At 25.6% G+C, this 15,405-nt stretch overlaps 1 protein-coding gene across 1 annotated transcript in view; it reads left to right on the top strand.

The window, feature by feature from the left end:
* LOC113556587 overlaps positions 1 to 15,405 on the top strand; it is a 35,856-nt gene that overhangs the window by 2,427 nt on the left and 18,024 nt on the right. Inside the window, exon 2 of the mRNA XM_026961630.1 lies at positions 10,334 to 10,515. Coding sequence (XP_026817431.1) covers positions 10,334 to 10,515 — 182 coding nt within the window. The remainder of the gene's footprint in view (positions 1 to 10,333; positions 10,516 to 15,405) is intronic.

Here is a 15,405-nt window from a genome sequence, read left to right on the forward strand (position 1 = left end):
TATAAAAAGTATATTGAATAAAATTTATTGTTTTTTTAACCTGTGATCAGAATAATGTTCTATCACTAGTAGAAAAACAACAATTTTAAATATCAACAGCACAGGTAAAGATTTATTTTAATTCTCAAAATATAATATGGATGTGTCTCGTGGTATTTGCTTGATTGTATGGAATTTACTGCATAAAAGCTTAACAAAATAATTTCTTATTAAATTTATTTAACTATATGAATTACAGTGAATATCCAGTACAGTCTACAACTATACATATTTATTATTAATAAATTGTATGCCTTGTTGCTGTTTTATACAATAATTTTAACAGTACGCTAAGAAGCATAATTTCACATTTTTTCATGGGATGTAAAACCAATATTGAAAATCTAAAGAATACCAGCCACTCGCATAGCCAAGTCATCCCACGAATATTTTTCAACACACTTTTTGTATAAATGTAGATCATTTTATAGAAATTATAGTATAAAACAAATAACAATAATTTCGTTCATGGGATGCATTTGTACACCCTTGCATCCCACAAATGACGCCACTGAGTACACTCCATAATATTTATACATACATATATATATATATATATATATGGTTTGTTTTTTCTTGATATTTTTATTTCTATTTAGATACACCACAATTATTGATTAGTATTGTTAATTGAGTATTTACATATTATTATAAATTTATAATGATATACGTTAGGTTAATTATTATAGTTATTACTATAATGTTTTGTATGTACCAATTAGATACCTAAATACTAAATATGCTAATTTCTAAATGTTTTAAAATTATATTTATATATATTGTGATGCCTGGTACCTAGTAGGAGGCAATTACCTAAGAATGAATTTAATGATTTATATATTATGGAATAATTTTATTAAAAACATTATAATATAAAATAATACAAAATTTAAATAATTTAATAGTTCTGTTATCGGAAAATTAAATATAAATGAATAATACCTTTATATTTATGTATAGAATATTATACCAACGGACATTTAAACATGAAAAGCATATTACTAATTAATATAATGTTATGATAGGTATGGTTAGGTTTGGTATGGTTTAAGTTTTTAATTTTCAAACGCTTGGGACAAAATTGTTTTAGCCTTTAATTACTGCTTCTAGTTACTATTAAAATTGTACTTTTTATTAAAAAAAAATATCAAGAGCAACATTTTTGTTGACATCACCTTCTTATTAATTTTATATACATGTTTATTAATTATATATTAAAATAAGTTTATCTGACATAATATTATTGCGATATATACAATCATTTGCCATAAGAGTATATGCTTTATGTAAATTATATCTCTATAATCAATATTTCATGTGGACATATATTATATAAGTATATTGTATATAGTATACTTATTAGAATATAATCAGTATAATATTTTAGTTATTCAACTGTAGCCTGTAAGTATTTAATTCAATGTGCAGTGTATGTATGTTAATACATCTGTATTGTATAACGTGTTTCTTAAAGTTTAATATCAATTTTTTTAACTGGGAATTTCTGTTATTGTATACTAACTTTTGATATTAATTTCTTAGATTTCAATGGAAAAAAAAACTTGCAGGTATTTTGAAACAATTTTGTGTACTTGGAATGTGTTTAATTTACATTATTGTTTGGACTAAAGTTATAAGGTTGTAACTAAAAACAAATTTTAGCGGGCAGGGGATCAAAAATGTTCTATAACAGTACTCCTTACGCATATTATCTTTCATCCAATATATTTATTACTTACATATTTTTACTTTTTAAAAGAATTTTGAAACTCTGAACCCCCGGGATTTACAATTATGGCCTTGTAGAGTTAGAAAAAATATAATTCAACATTTTTGTAATTTATTTTTAAACACAAAATATGTATTATATAAGGTCTCTTTATAACTATTTTTTTAAGTTTTTCTTGAACTGGAATTTTTAAAATAATTATTTATTGAATGCTAAGTGGAAATTAGTAGGTACTTAAAGGTATTTAATGAAGTATACCAATTTTTTTTAATATCTTAGGAGTTAGGTGTTCGCACATAAGCTATTTACGCTAATAAAACCCATGATTTTAGAAAGAAATTGTTTGAAACTAATCATACATTTGTTGAGTATAAAACGTCTCTATTTATTTTTTTAACGTCCCTCTCACACACACATATGTCAATAATTATATTTAAATCACTGAAATTAATTTCGTGTAAACAAGTTAAGAGGAATTTTTAAGCGTAAATTTTTAAATTGTATTTTTTTATGTACCTAAGCCAACTAGCTTATTCATGACTAGCATATAAATTGTATTTTTAATATTGTAAAATTACTAAAATCCAATATTTAAATTACACACTACAAAGATAATATACTTTTTACTTACTTTAAATAATATAATATAGTGGTTAATTCACACTAAATTAATTTTGCTAAACAAATTTTCATCGTTGTATATTAGTAACTTTGTAAGACGTAGACAACGTATTATTATTAATTTAATTCTAGAAGTTAAATATTATTTAATTTACATTATAGTAATTTATGTTATCGATTTAACTCATATCATGAACTTTATTTGATAGTGTTAAGAGAATTTTTCATACATATATGTATTGCTACAACGTATACGTCTTTTATATTTCTTTTACAAAAAATATTAAATTTAATATTAAAAATGAATTTTGTTGGCTTATATAATATAATATACCTATACTACGTTTTTATATTTATAAACAACATATATAAAATGACTGAAATATTATTATATTTCTAACTATTTTCCCAGAATAATTTGTGTTTGGCATATTCGTTCACAGGTATAAAACTTATAGACGTGGCTTCCGATGAAACTAAATAATAATACATATTACACATACGTTGTATTAAGGTATTCTTATTGTATAATAATGCTTATTATAATGGATGGAATGATATAGAAAATGATACTTTTGTCATATTATACCGGGTCAATAAATAATTTATTATAAACCCAACTACGCCCGCCTACCATTTCTGCTAAATATTCGCGATGAAAATGGAAATTTTTTTGAAAAAAAAATATATGTCTTACAATATATGTAAGTCTTTTGGCCGAGTCAAAAAATTTGTATTATCAATTTAAAGTTAAAACAAAAAAATTCTAAAATATTGTTTTTTGAATGACAACAAAATATCAAAATCGTTTGAGGAGAAATCATTATAGATTACGTAGGAAAATATAGTGTCGTTAAAATTGCATATGCATTTTTGATATTTTAGGTTATTCTCTATTTGTTTGAACAAAATAGGAGTGACTTTTAATTCAATTTTTAATTTACTTTTGTCACAAACAGCAATTTTATCATACATTAAAAAAAGACCATTTTAAGTATTTGGTGAAAGATTCAATTACCTACAGTTACTATTTTTAGAATTACGACAAAAATCAAAAGTGATTTTGTCAAAAAATCTTTTTCTGTAAATATTCTAGTTTTTTTCCTAATTCAATTGAAAAGTATACTGAGAATTGTTTACTTTTGCCTCTTCAAAGCTGAATCCAATATACCAGAATCAAAACGTCGAAGTTGGAGGTTGAAGCGTTCTTGCTCCAAAAAATGATGATAGGTACAAAAATAAATAAGTAAAAAATACATTGTTGCAAAACCAATATGTTCATCACTTCTCATAATCTAAAATAGACACCCATTAAAATGTATTTATTGTTCTATTTTATGACATACATTTTTCCTATATTGATTAACTTTTCAATTTATGTTTTTAATTAATGAATTTATAATCCATTAATTATGCTATAAATGATCAAAGAGCATATTAAAAATCAGTCACACGGTGATGCATTATATGATAAATTCTTCTGACCACCGCTGCCAACCCAAATTTAATTTAAATGTTTTTCAAAATATATCAAAATAAAGTCAGAATAATAACTATAGGAATCATTGTAATTTGTAAAATCTAAATATATAAAAACTAGACCGTATATGATGCATAGTATTTGTATATAATATTTACAATATTTTGTAATATGTATACAGCTATAAATAACTTAATATCAAACCAAAATCTTATGAATAGTATACATTTTTTTTTTATGTTCATGCATTTATTGTTTGTCAGATTTTATATTTTACGACCTATCGTGTTATGGTCACGCCGTTTAATAGGCTTGAAACAATGTAACTTAAATAAAGATAAAAAAGGTATTAATGTCTAACTTATAACAACAATAATTATACTATATATTTTTACAACCTTCCTGACATTAGTGAACTAATAAATATCTCACATGTTATTTTATTAAATATATTATATCAATGAATAATAATTTAAATTTCAGAATAATTTATCTAAAAAATCAAATCATTGTAAATTTATAATTGACTAAAATTATTAATATATTTTTAAGCATATTATACAATAATAAAATAATTAGCATAATGTATATTCAATATTCAGCGTACATCTGGGGTGTTTGAAAAATCAAGTTCGTTGTCTAGATCACAATATCATATATAGGTAATATAATATTTATGAATAAATGATTAACATTTTTAATCTAAATTAATTTGATGTGACATGTGACATGTCAACCTAACTCCTGAGTAGTAATAACTAGTAAGTACTTATATAAGCTTAAGTGTGTTATCTGTAGACAGTAGACTATCATAATAATATTATGTGACCCCTACACTACGGCCCTACCAGCTCACCCATCAACAAATTATACGAAAAGATTTTTAAACCATTGCAGTATAATGTGTTTATGACTAAAATATGATAAAAAATGTCGTGTTCTGCGAAGAAAACAACAAAAAAATTTTAAAGAATATTTTAACTCGGGATTTTTTATTCTTTAATTATTTTTACGTATATATTATAATATTTTAAAATTATTGAATTATATGGGTCCATTAAAATTGTTAATTATATGTCAATTATATTTATTTTTAGAAAATGACTTTTATTTAGTTAATTAGTGACCAATGTCCAATACACAATTAATATTTGTCTTATTATTTTGTTTAAAATAAATATTATTTGATTGCATATTTGTTTACCGTTTAAAATCACTTTATATCTTATGTATTTTAAAATGATTGTTATTACTTTTAACTTGTATTTATATTCTATATGATTTTGAAAAAATAGATAAGTAGGTAAATTAAAAGTTAATGATTTGTTTTTAATGTCAATACTTTTCCGGGAGTAGGTAAAGAGTATTAGGTATTGAACTAGTGGACACTATTTATGTAACAGTAAAATACCTATTTATTTTTGCTTACACTGTACAATTTGTTGGCATTATATACTTTTACACATGAATTTGCTAAATTAAATTTATTTCATATTATTTCTCATATTCTTAGGAGTCAAGCCCGAGATAACCACTAAAATGATAAGTGAGATTTTTGATTAACTTGTTGTGCGCGTTTTTTAACACCAACTATACAAAGTACATTTACTTTTAAAATGAGTCATAATTTTTATCGTTATAATCTGTAGACTGTAGATGAATCAGTCATCTATCTACTATTGGTAGGGAGGTACTAGGGTACAACATTACTTAAAATATTGAATGAAATCCGGAAGGCAGATACCACCCACGACGTAAACCTACCATCAATAAAAAAAAATCAATGTAAAAATAATTTCTGTGTGCATTTTTTTTTCAAACCTATAAAAAAACATCATTCTGACCACCACGACACTACTGGCTGAATACTCGAGTGTCTGTTTATTGTGTTTTATTAAGTCTGTGAGTCTGTCGGAACAGGTATTAAAACGCAAAAAAAACTTTATTCGACATCAAACGTCTATGCAATTCCGACGAGCCCAATATGGGTACAACAGAAAAAAAAACAATCGGAAAACAAGTTGATCGACTGTCGTGTTTAGCGTCTCCTCCAGTGAGCAAATTCTTTTTTTTATGGATTTATTGTCTAGATATTTTCCACGTGATTTAAACGTTCTACTTTTTCAATACCTTTCAATTGCCCGTCGGAGAACGTGTGTATATATATATAAACATTAATCGCTCGTTTATCCAATACAATAGGTGTACTCTGTATACATAATAAAACGATTGTGACAAATATCTGACACATTGCATTAATGTGGTATAATGTATACATTTTATTCTATATTTCTACAAATCTAGTTGAATATCGTAATAATATATTATCCCACTATTATACAATTTCTATTTATCTGTTTCTAATTTATTTTTTAAGTCTTATTTTAATGAACTATAAAAAAATTAACTATTACTCAAATTTAAGATTAAAAATACAACAGGTACCTATTATTATAATTTATAATATAAAGCGAACCGAATACGCCTGAGCTAATATTGTTAAACGTCGCACAGTAATAGTAATCGCGTTAATCTCCGTGTTTAATTTTGTCACATACAGAATTATAATTTATATTAAATTTCTGGAACAATTAATATTTTTTATTGTTACAAATAATCTGTTCGTTGATTAAAGATTCAAATTAGAAATAGGAAACCAATTTATATTGTTCCCTTTGAAAAATCTTAAACTCGAGTGCGCTTTTTTCGAGTATACCTACTATACACGTTACGACTTTGTTATTTGTAGTTTTTAAACACACACATATATATATATTACATTACAAATGCGATGTGGAGTTTCTTTAGCCCGCAGCTGTCATTTATACCTACCCCTTCGATCCATCTGCCTCGTTCGCCGGTCCGACGTTTATGTGCAACTATGACAATAATTAGCGAACTCTCTTAGGCATTAATAATACACAATGTGTATTGTATACTATGACGTCGTTCCCGGTATCATGGCCAACTCGTATATTATACAACCGTACATTTACTAGTCAACATTATGTGTGAGAATGTACATTTATATACGCTGTTACGGGTAATTAACCTGATGCATTTTTATTGTATTGTAAATGTTTAACTATTCTATCAATTTCTGAAGGTTTTATTTTTTTTAAAAAACTTAATTTTTAAACCCATATGTATACAAATGCAGATAAAAACTATTGATTTGCAAAATGCATGAATTAACATTTATACATACATACTGTATTTTACTGAACAATAATGCAAAAGAAGATAAATATTATCTAAGATTTTCGGCACCTGTGCATATGTGTGTTTGAGTGTTTGTATTAATACCAACTATTCTTTTTAATTTTATGTATTTATTAAATTCAAAAAAGTAAAAAAAAAAAAAATAGAAGACCTGATTTTAACTGTACTTGGACATTTGTTGATTAAGTATATATATAAATATTAAATATATTTATAAGAAATTAAAAAATTGATCTAAATCTAATTTATGTTGAGGTGTCAAAATATAGTTCTATTATTATTGTTTTTTTTTTTTAATTAATACATTTAAATAATATTAATTATCATGTTAAAATATAAAAATGTTCATTCAATTTTTAGTTATATTTATATTTATACCAATAATCTTTAAAATATATTTTATTTTTATTTTATATTACTGTGCAATGGGAATGTATATTGGTAATAACTTTATAATAAAATAGTACTTAAAATATTATTTAAATAAATGGAAAACATAGTTCGTGCAATTTGTATTTCTAAAACTTTATATTTTACTTCTGGTGTAATTATTAATATAAAACTTTTTAAATCGACTAAATAAATGGCAAAAACCGAAAAGTTTTAAGTGTATTGTATTAAATTAACATAAATTAAAATTACTCAAATTGCCTCTTCTAAGTATCTATAAAGAAACTAAAGAAAAAAGTAAAATTGCTGTGTACATTTTGTTAAATACGAACAAATTTACTTTTCTAGCGTGTAAAACGGAAAATATATATATTTACATCAATTAATAAATAAAGCCACTTAAGGGCATTAGATGAAATGGTTTGCTGTCTATTTGTTAATCAGACACTCAAAATAAAAATTTGGTCGTTAGTACTACAGAACACAGGCATTCAGTATTCTTAAGTATTCTAATTTCTAGGCAATATACATGCATATATTATAAAAACGAATAATTTATGTCCCAGTTAATACATTTGGTCCACTGGTTAGGTTATTCACGTCCATATAAACTCACTTCAAAATATTACGAATCATGAGTCATGATAGTAATGTAGGTAGGTATTATTATTTTAAATTTGAAAGCAATGATAAATAATTTGAGAGCTGTATTAAAGTCTATAGTTTTATTTCGTTATTGGAATGTTGATTTTTTTTTATATTTGAACGTAATTAATCATTTTTAAGGTTTTTCGCCCTTCACTTATTCCATGGTTATTATTGTATTATTTTTCTATATTTAGCTGTAGCCTGTACTCATCTGACATTTACACATTAAACGAGGATGCAGTACCGCGAAACCGATTTAAAAAAATTGATTATGTGCATGCATGATGTTAGTGTATACATACCTCCCTCATTTCCGTCCATTATAATATTATCAGACTAGAATGTAAAAAGAAAAAATATTATTTATAATATGACTGACATTGATTGACGAGCCCGTGAGTGCGATGGCACCCGTTGAATAGAGTAACGAAATAAATTAGAGAGGAGATACAAGCTATTAAGTTGAACGATCTTCGTTCTAGTAATTGTTATATAGCAAAACTTGCACGTGGGTCCATGTCCCGTTAATTGTCATTTTTTTATGTAATAAAATGATGCAGAAAAAAAATATTACTATTGGCTTTTAGAAAACTATTGTTGCACTTGTGCTACAGTAGTGCAACACAGCATAATATGTATAATGTATATTGTATATCTTATGAATTATAATTAATAGCTTATACACATATTGGTAGATAGATAGTATAAAAATTCTTTTGTGGAATTCAAGTGGACTCACTGGACTTCCACACGATTTTACTAATATGTTACTATATGTCAGTATAGGAATTGATCTACAGTTAAATTAGTCATTGGGTGCTATAAGATATATTTAGCTTTGATTTTTTTTATTATTATTCTTATTTTATACAAAATATATATGCAATATAAACCATTAATAATTATTGATAGTATATATTTCTTGTACAATATATAAACAATTCTTGTAATGATGTTTAAAATGTAGGTTTTCTTTTGTTTATTTTTTGCAATGCTCGACGAATAATTGTGTACCTTATAGCTGTAATTCATCTTTAACGAGCGCATGTTTATACTTGAAAACTCACGGTTGACAATTTTTTATTTAATTCCGTAATTTATTGTTGTTGTTATCAAAACAATAATATTACATTAATTTTTTTCGCCATATTGTCTTTTGGTTTTTTCTCATATAACATCACACGCTATTGCACTTCATGCTGCGCCGTGTAAACACCATGTGACACTCAGACCGTGATGTATACAATCCATCAAATTCAATGACCTAAACGCGAGCGATAGCCGATAGGTATAATGTTACGTACACGACGTGTTCGATGACGGCGGCGGTTTCTGCGAATATCTCGGGGCGAACTGGTTCGATCTGGCTTTGTCGCGGCGGCGGTGATCGCTCTATAGCAGCACGAGACGATGTGCCGTACGTCTCAATCGCCACTGTATCGTGTACGGTGTACCACTTTTATAATAATATATTATTGTTGTTTTTGCGTGCACGTCATCTAGCATAAAACATAACGACCGGTTTCGCAGTTTAGGTATTTCCTATCGTTTATTACGACGATCGGATATTGTGGGTAACCGTTGTAACGAATTTGTCAGCGTCGTTTATAATACGATTGAAATTATAAAAATATAAAGAAGAGAAAACAAATCGTTAACGTTTTCTTATTACTTTATTGCTAATTGGCCATTAAGCAAGAAAACCGGTAGACTAGAGGAAAAACTAATTTTCAACTTGCTAGCATAGTCGAAAGCTGTGATCACTTTTTTTTTTATTATTTGGTCCCTGAGAGGGACTTTGTCGTGTCAAAACTCACGTTGATTTTCCAACTACTTGTTTTTCTTGCAATTTCTTCTTGTTTACAATCAACGAAGCCTTTGCTTCACTGAAAACTGAATTTTGTTTTTCACGGAAGTGTGTTCAAATTAATAACTTGTTAAACTTCTTAGGGTTTCATATTTATTCGATGTTATTAAAAGCGGTGACAAACCAATAAACTTTTGCTTGAACTTTATTGTAGCTGCTTAGGATTAACTTAATAACATGTTCAGTAGGTACTATATAAAAAGATTATTATTATATTAGAATTTCTGAAACAGTTGTAATTTTAAAAAATAACTGAATAAATCAATACACCCTTAAATAAACACAAAAAATAATGGTTTTTAATATTTTTTACATACCTACTTTTTTATTTTTACAGGTTCAAGGATAATCGTCCCTACCCGTGGCCTGGTGACGTCTCTAGTTTCATATTGAATCCCGAAAGCGCTAATCAAACCATATACACGCGGAGTTTGACGTCGTCTGACCACGGTGTATATACTTGTCAACTGGCCAATCAAACGAACATTGTAAATCATTCAATGAAACTCGTCACTTTCGGTTAGTACATTTTTTTGTCTTGTATAATTTAGTCGAGAATGCAAAATTATAAGAATATATCATATGAAAACATAATATTTAATAATTTATCTCATAAAATTTAAAATATGGATTCCTCATATTCAGTTAATTTTAAGTCAAAAATAAAAATAAAAATAAGTCTATTCAGAGATAATAATAAAACAGTTGTCGTTAAAAAAAAATGTAAGTTTAATACGTTTGATGTATAAATGTATTATGTAATTATAATTAATGTGTACCTACCATCTAGCTACTTTTTATATTTTCTATAATTATTAAAAAAAGAAAAATAATTTTAATCAATATAGTCGTCTGCCTAAAACATTTATCAAAAATAGAACACTAGAATTTTTATGTTATTAAAGGTTATAACAAAAAAAAAAATTATCAGTGTTAATATATGTCTGTGGAGGATAGTATTGATTATATATTATAATGGTACCTTCATGTATCATAATATATATATATATATATATATTTACAGATGATTCATGATGGTAGTGTTGTTACGGTTACCGATTAAATCTTAAACCTTTTGTATTTATGACTCGACAGATATCACACATGTTGTATATTGTACATCATATACATATCGTCATATTGAATAATTAATAGTAATATGAATAATATGATTATAGGCTAAAAGGGTGAACGGGTAAATGACGTACCGCGAATGATGTGTCAGCAAAATAACACCTCTGTATTGATGGGGAAAAAATGTTGCTAAATAATCCGGTCAGGATTTATTAATAGTAAAATACGTTCTACCAACTAAATTCGAATTCTCAGTAATGCGATTAACGTCAGCTTGTGTTTGTATAGCGATGATGTTTATGTTTATTTAGATTTTACGATAGTGTTTTCTATAAAATACAGCGAAATGAAGACTTCATAAAAAAAAAAAAATGAATGTATGATTTTTTATAATAACGCATTTTATATTCTAAAATGACCTCTGGTATAGTACGCTTTAACAGAGGTAGGCGGTATACCATCATCGGTCAATACTCAATACGACAATGTTTAATGCAAGTCCATCCAAATTCCAAGTAATATTCATTTCGGGTGGATGGATTTCCAATATACCATATTATGTATAAAGTATAATGTAGGTATAGTAATGTATAATAGCTTTTTTTAATTATTTTTATATTATTATGAACCAAACAGATATCAATTTCGTTTTTTAATTTCTGGTGGCTTATATTATGGCTTCATCACTTTTAATCGTCTTATGTTCACAGAAGAAAACACCTGTTCCAATTATTTTCAGCTTAGAAACTCGAGTAAAATAAAAAATTCAATTTCCTAATAATAAACATAATGTTCATGATTATCATTTTATTATTAATATTTGAACATTCGAAAAATGAAAATACTCAAAACATTTTAAAACCATTCAAGTATTTAAACCATCAGTAGCATTCTAGTATTTTCCAAGCGTATTGTGATGTAATTATTTATATAACAAGTTTTCATGTTATTATGTAGGTGTATTAAAATGCAAAAGCTTTCTATTCAAACTATCAAGTATTAATAAGTGGCTTAGATTTTTTAATATTTCACTATAATATTCTATATGACTATGTGTAGTTCTTTTTGATTTAATAAAAATTTCATTAACATCTTTATAAAGCCCTATGCTATTTATACAAACTATAAATTGCATTGACTGTTTGTCTGTTTATAATATTTGATAAATTTCTATGTTATTATGATAAATTATATTATACGTATATTATCAAGTGATTATTTCTTATTAACTTAAATTTATATTTATTCATAGTGTTTAAACGTTACGTGTGTTCAAATATGCAAATAATAATAAAGGATGAGTGTAAGTTATTACTTGTTTAGTAGATAACAGGGCTAAAAGTGTTATAATATTATCATTATTAAACAAGTATTTTTGGTTATTTTATGTGTGTTTAATGTTTACTGTATGCCGTATGGTGTATACATTTACATACATTATCGTTATACTTTAATAATATTCCAGTACCTATACACTTAATTATACAGAATGATTCACTAAACATGCTTGTCCCTCTTTTACCATGTTTAACAATAAATTTACTCAAATTCTTATTTTAAAAATGTAATGTATACTTAAAGAATTAAAGACTATATTTTCAAATGGTACTTCAGTTAAACATATATTATTTAACAAGTGTTATCTACCAACTCTTTGATACTTTTCGTTTAATTTCGGATTAAGATATATATATATTCACTTTTTTTTTAAAAAAGTCAGTTCCTTCTCAATTAATGTAATAAAGGTGGTTCTCATTTAAAAGAAAGAATGTGTATTATACACTTTTTAAATTGTATATAAATGTAAATATCTAAAACAAGATTTGAAAAATTATGAAATAGATATTCTAAAAGAATACAAAAATTAAAGTTTGTGTAAATACTATAAATACATTATTAAAGGATAAAAGCATCGTGTATATTGAAGCAGTAAAATATTGAAATTTAACGATACAAAAAATGATATGTAAATGTATACACTATATACAGTAAAAATTAAGTACACAACCATCATAATCATAATAATGGTTAATAATAATAAAAGATTAAAAAATGTGTATAATAAGTAATATTAATCCTATATAGAACGGTGGTGTTTATTATTTGCCTGTTTGAAAATGTGTATAGTATTAGGACACCACAAATAAACATAAATTTAATTCAGTATAAAATAACTGCTAAAGGTATATAATGATATAATTTATCATGGAAACGCCAGAGAAGTAGAAGAAACTCCATAAATGATATAAAAAAAATCTTAGTATTTGAAAAATATTGCTTAATTATGTATGTTTAAAAATGTCAAATATTAGAAATCAAATAAACTAATTACCAAAAGAAAAATAGAAGCGATATGTATGCTTAGGGAATCATCCTCTATATTAAATATATCACTCGAGTACATTTATATAAACATAGATTTTTCTGAGAATATTTGTCAAATGGTTTATTCAGGATTTATATAAATTGGATTCATTTTTTTAGATCGTTCTACGTTTATTTGTATTCGTTTTTAAAAAGGACTACATTTTCGGTTTATATAGTTTTATACAATAAAAAATATGTATTACCCAATATTCTTATAAAATTGAATATATTCATTATTATTTTTTTTATATAACATTGTTTTATATTATGTAAAATTCGTCAGCTTATAATATTTTATATTTTATACTCATTTTCTAAAAATAAAAAACTATTTTAAATAATCATATGAGAATATTAATGTTCACAAATGATTCGTGTATGATATATCAACTAATCTCGAGGCTTATTCAAAGATTCTAAACTGTTGATACGAACGGACAGACAGTATCTTAAATTTCGAACAACATTATTACATTCGTCCGTAGCATGACCTTATTTCTATTCACAATTTTTAGTATAGGTTTGTAAAACTAATTTTATTTGTCCTTAAATTAAATTAATAACAAGCCGAAGTATTAATTATTATTTACAACTTTGTAAGATACCTAAAGCTTTCTTTCAGCTCGATCAATACATATCGTATATTTAAAAAAAATTATAGGTTCCAACTCTTATTTTAAGTAATCAATGGTTATGTATACAATTTTACTCTAAACCATATTAATAAGAAATGTAATTTATAAAAATAAATAACATATTCATCATAAATATTACAAAAATATTTCATAATAATATAAAAATGTATTATAATGTATTAATGTATATACATACATATACAGTGCTCGACTTGGCAAAATTAAAGTAGGGGGACTCTGTTAACTTTTAAAAAAAGAGCGTCCCCATCAGTTGTTAAACGTTACTAAGCGGTGGGGGCTACGCCCCCACATCCCCTATACCACTCTTTCAATCATATGAAAATATTTATAAATAATCAAACTAAAAACATATTACTGTAAATATTATATTGTATATTTTAGTTATAACTAATATAATAATAAACTCATAATTAACTAAATAAAATACAATGCATTTTAACTATTTATTTAAATAGTTCCATAATTTATCATAAGACGTATATTCTAGGATGCAATAATAGTTAGAACAAATATAATGTGGAACAAATATTTTGTGGCACAATTTGTAGTTATGATTTAAGATAATTAGTTAAATAATAATAATAAATGTCTTAATAATTATTAAATCTATGGTAAGAAAAATTATTATGATGTTATCACGTGCGTTTTGATAAAAATTCAGAATGATGCAGTGTACCCTGCGTTCCCCTTAAAAATAAAAGTAGGGGTACGCTAAAATTTCTGAAAAATTAGTTGGGGTACTCCGTCCCTTTGCACTCCCCCCCCCAAATCGAGCACTGTACATATATATTATATATATATATAAAGAACTCAATCACTAAATCACCACTTATATAGTTATGTACTTATGTATACCAGATGTTCGCTACAGTACATAATAACAGTAATAACTAATAATTTGAGTACCCATCTTTATATTTTGTGTAAATACATCAATATTCTCTTATATTTTTCAAAAAATTCAAAACCATACTTAATATTATCACTAAAATAATATATAATTTATCTAATGATATAATGAAGGAAATAAGGAATTACTTGTTATGACTTATTAGGTAAATTGCATATTATCAAAGGTACATTAAACAAGAATTATACACTGAATACTCATAATTATTTATTAATTTGTGTAATTTCCTGTGTAAAATGTAAATATACCATGACTTTCCAATAAACTTTAACAAAGTGTACTTGTGTGAGGCCATTATACGTCCGCCGTGTAGAGTCGAGTGTAACGATGTATTGATTTTACAATGATGTGTTTTGTGTATATGTGCGTGTCTATCGCCACCTTTTTAAACAGTAAAAATAC

The sequence above is a fragment of the Rhopalosiphum maidis genome, chromosome 4 (assembly GCF_003676215.2).
Source record: "Rhopalosiphum maidis isolate BTI-1 chromosome 4, ASM367621v3, whole genome shotgun sequence".
NCBI classification, from domain to species: domain Eukaryota; kingdom Metazoa; phylum Arthropoda; class Insecta; order Hemiptera; family Aphididae; genus Rhopalosiphum; species Rhopalosiphum maidis.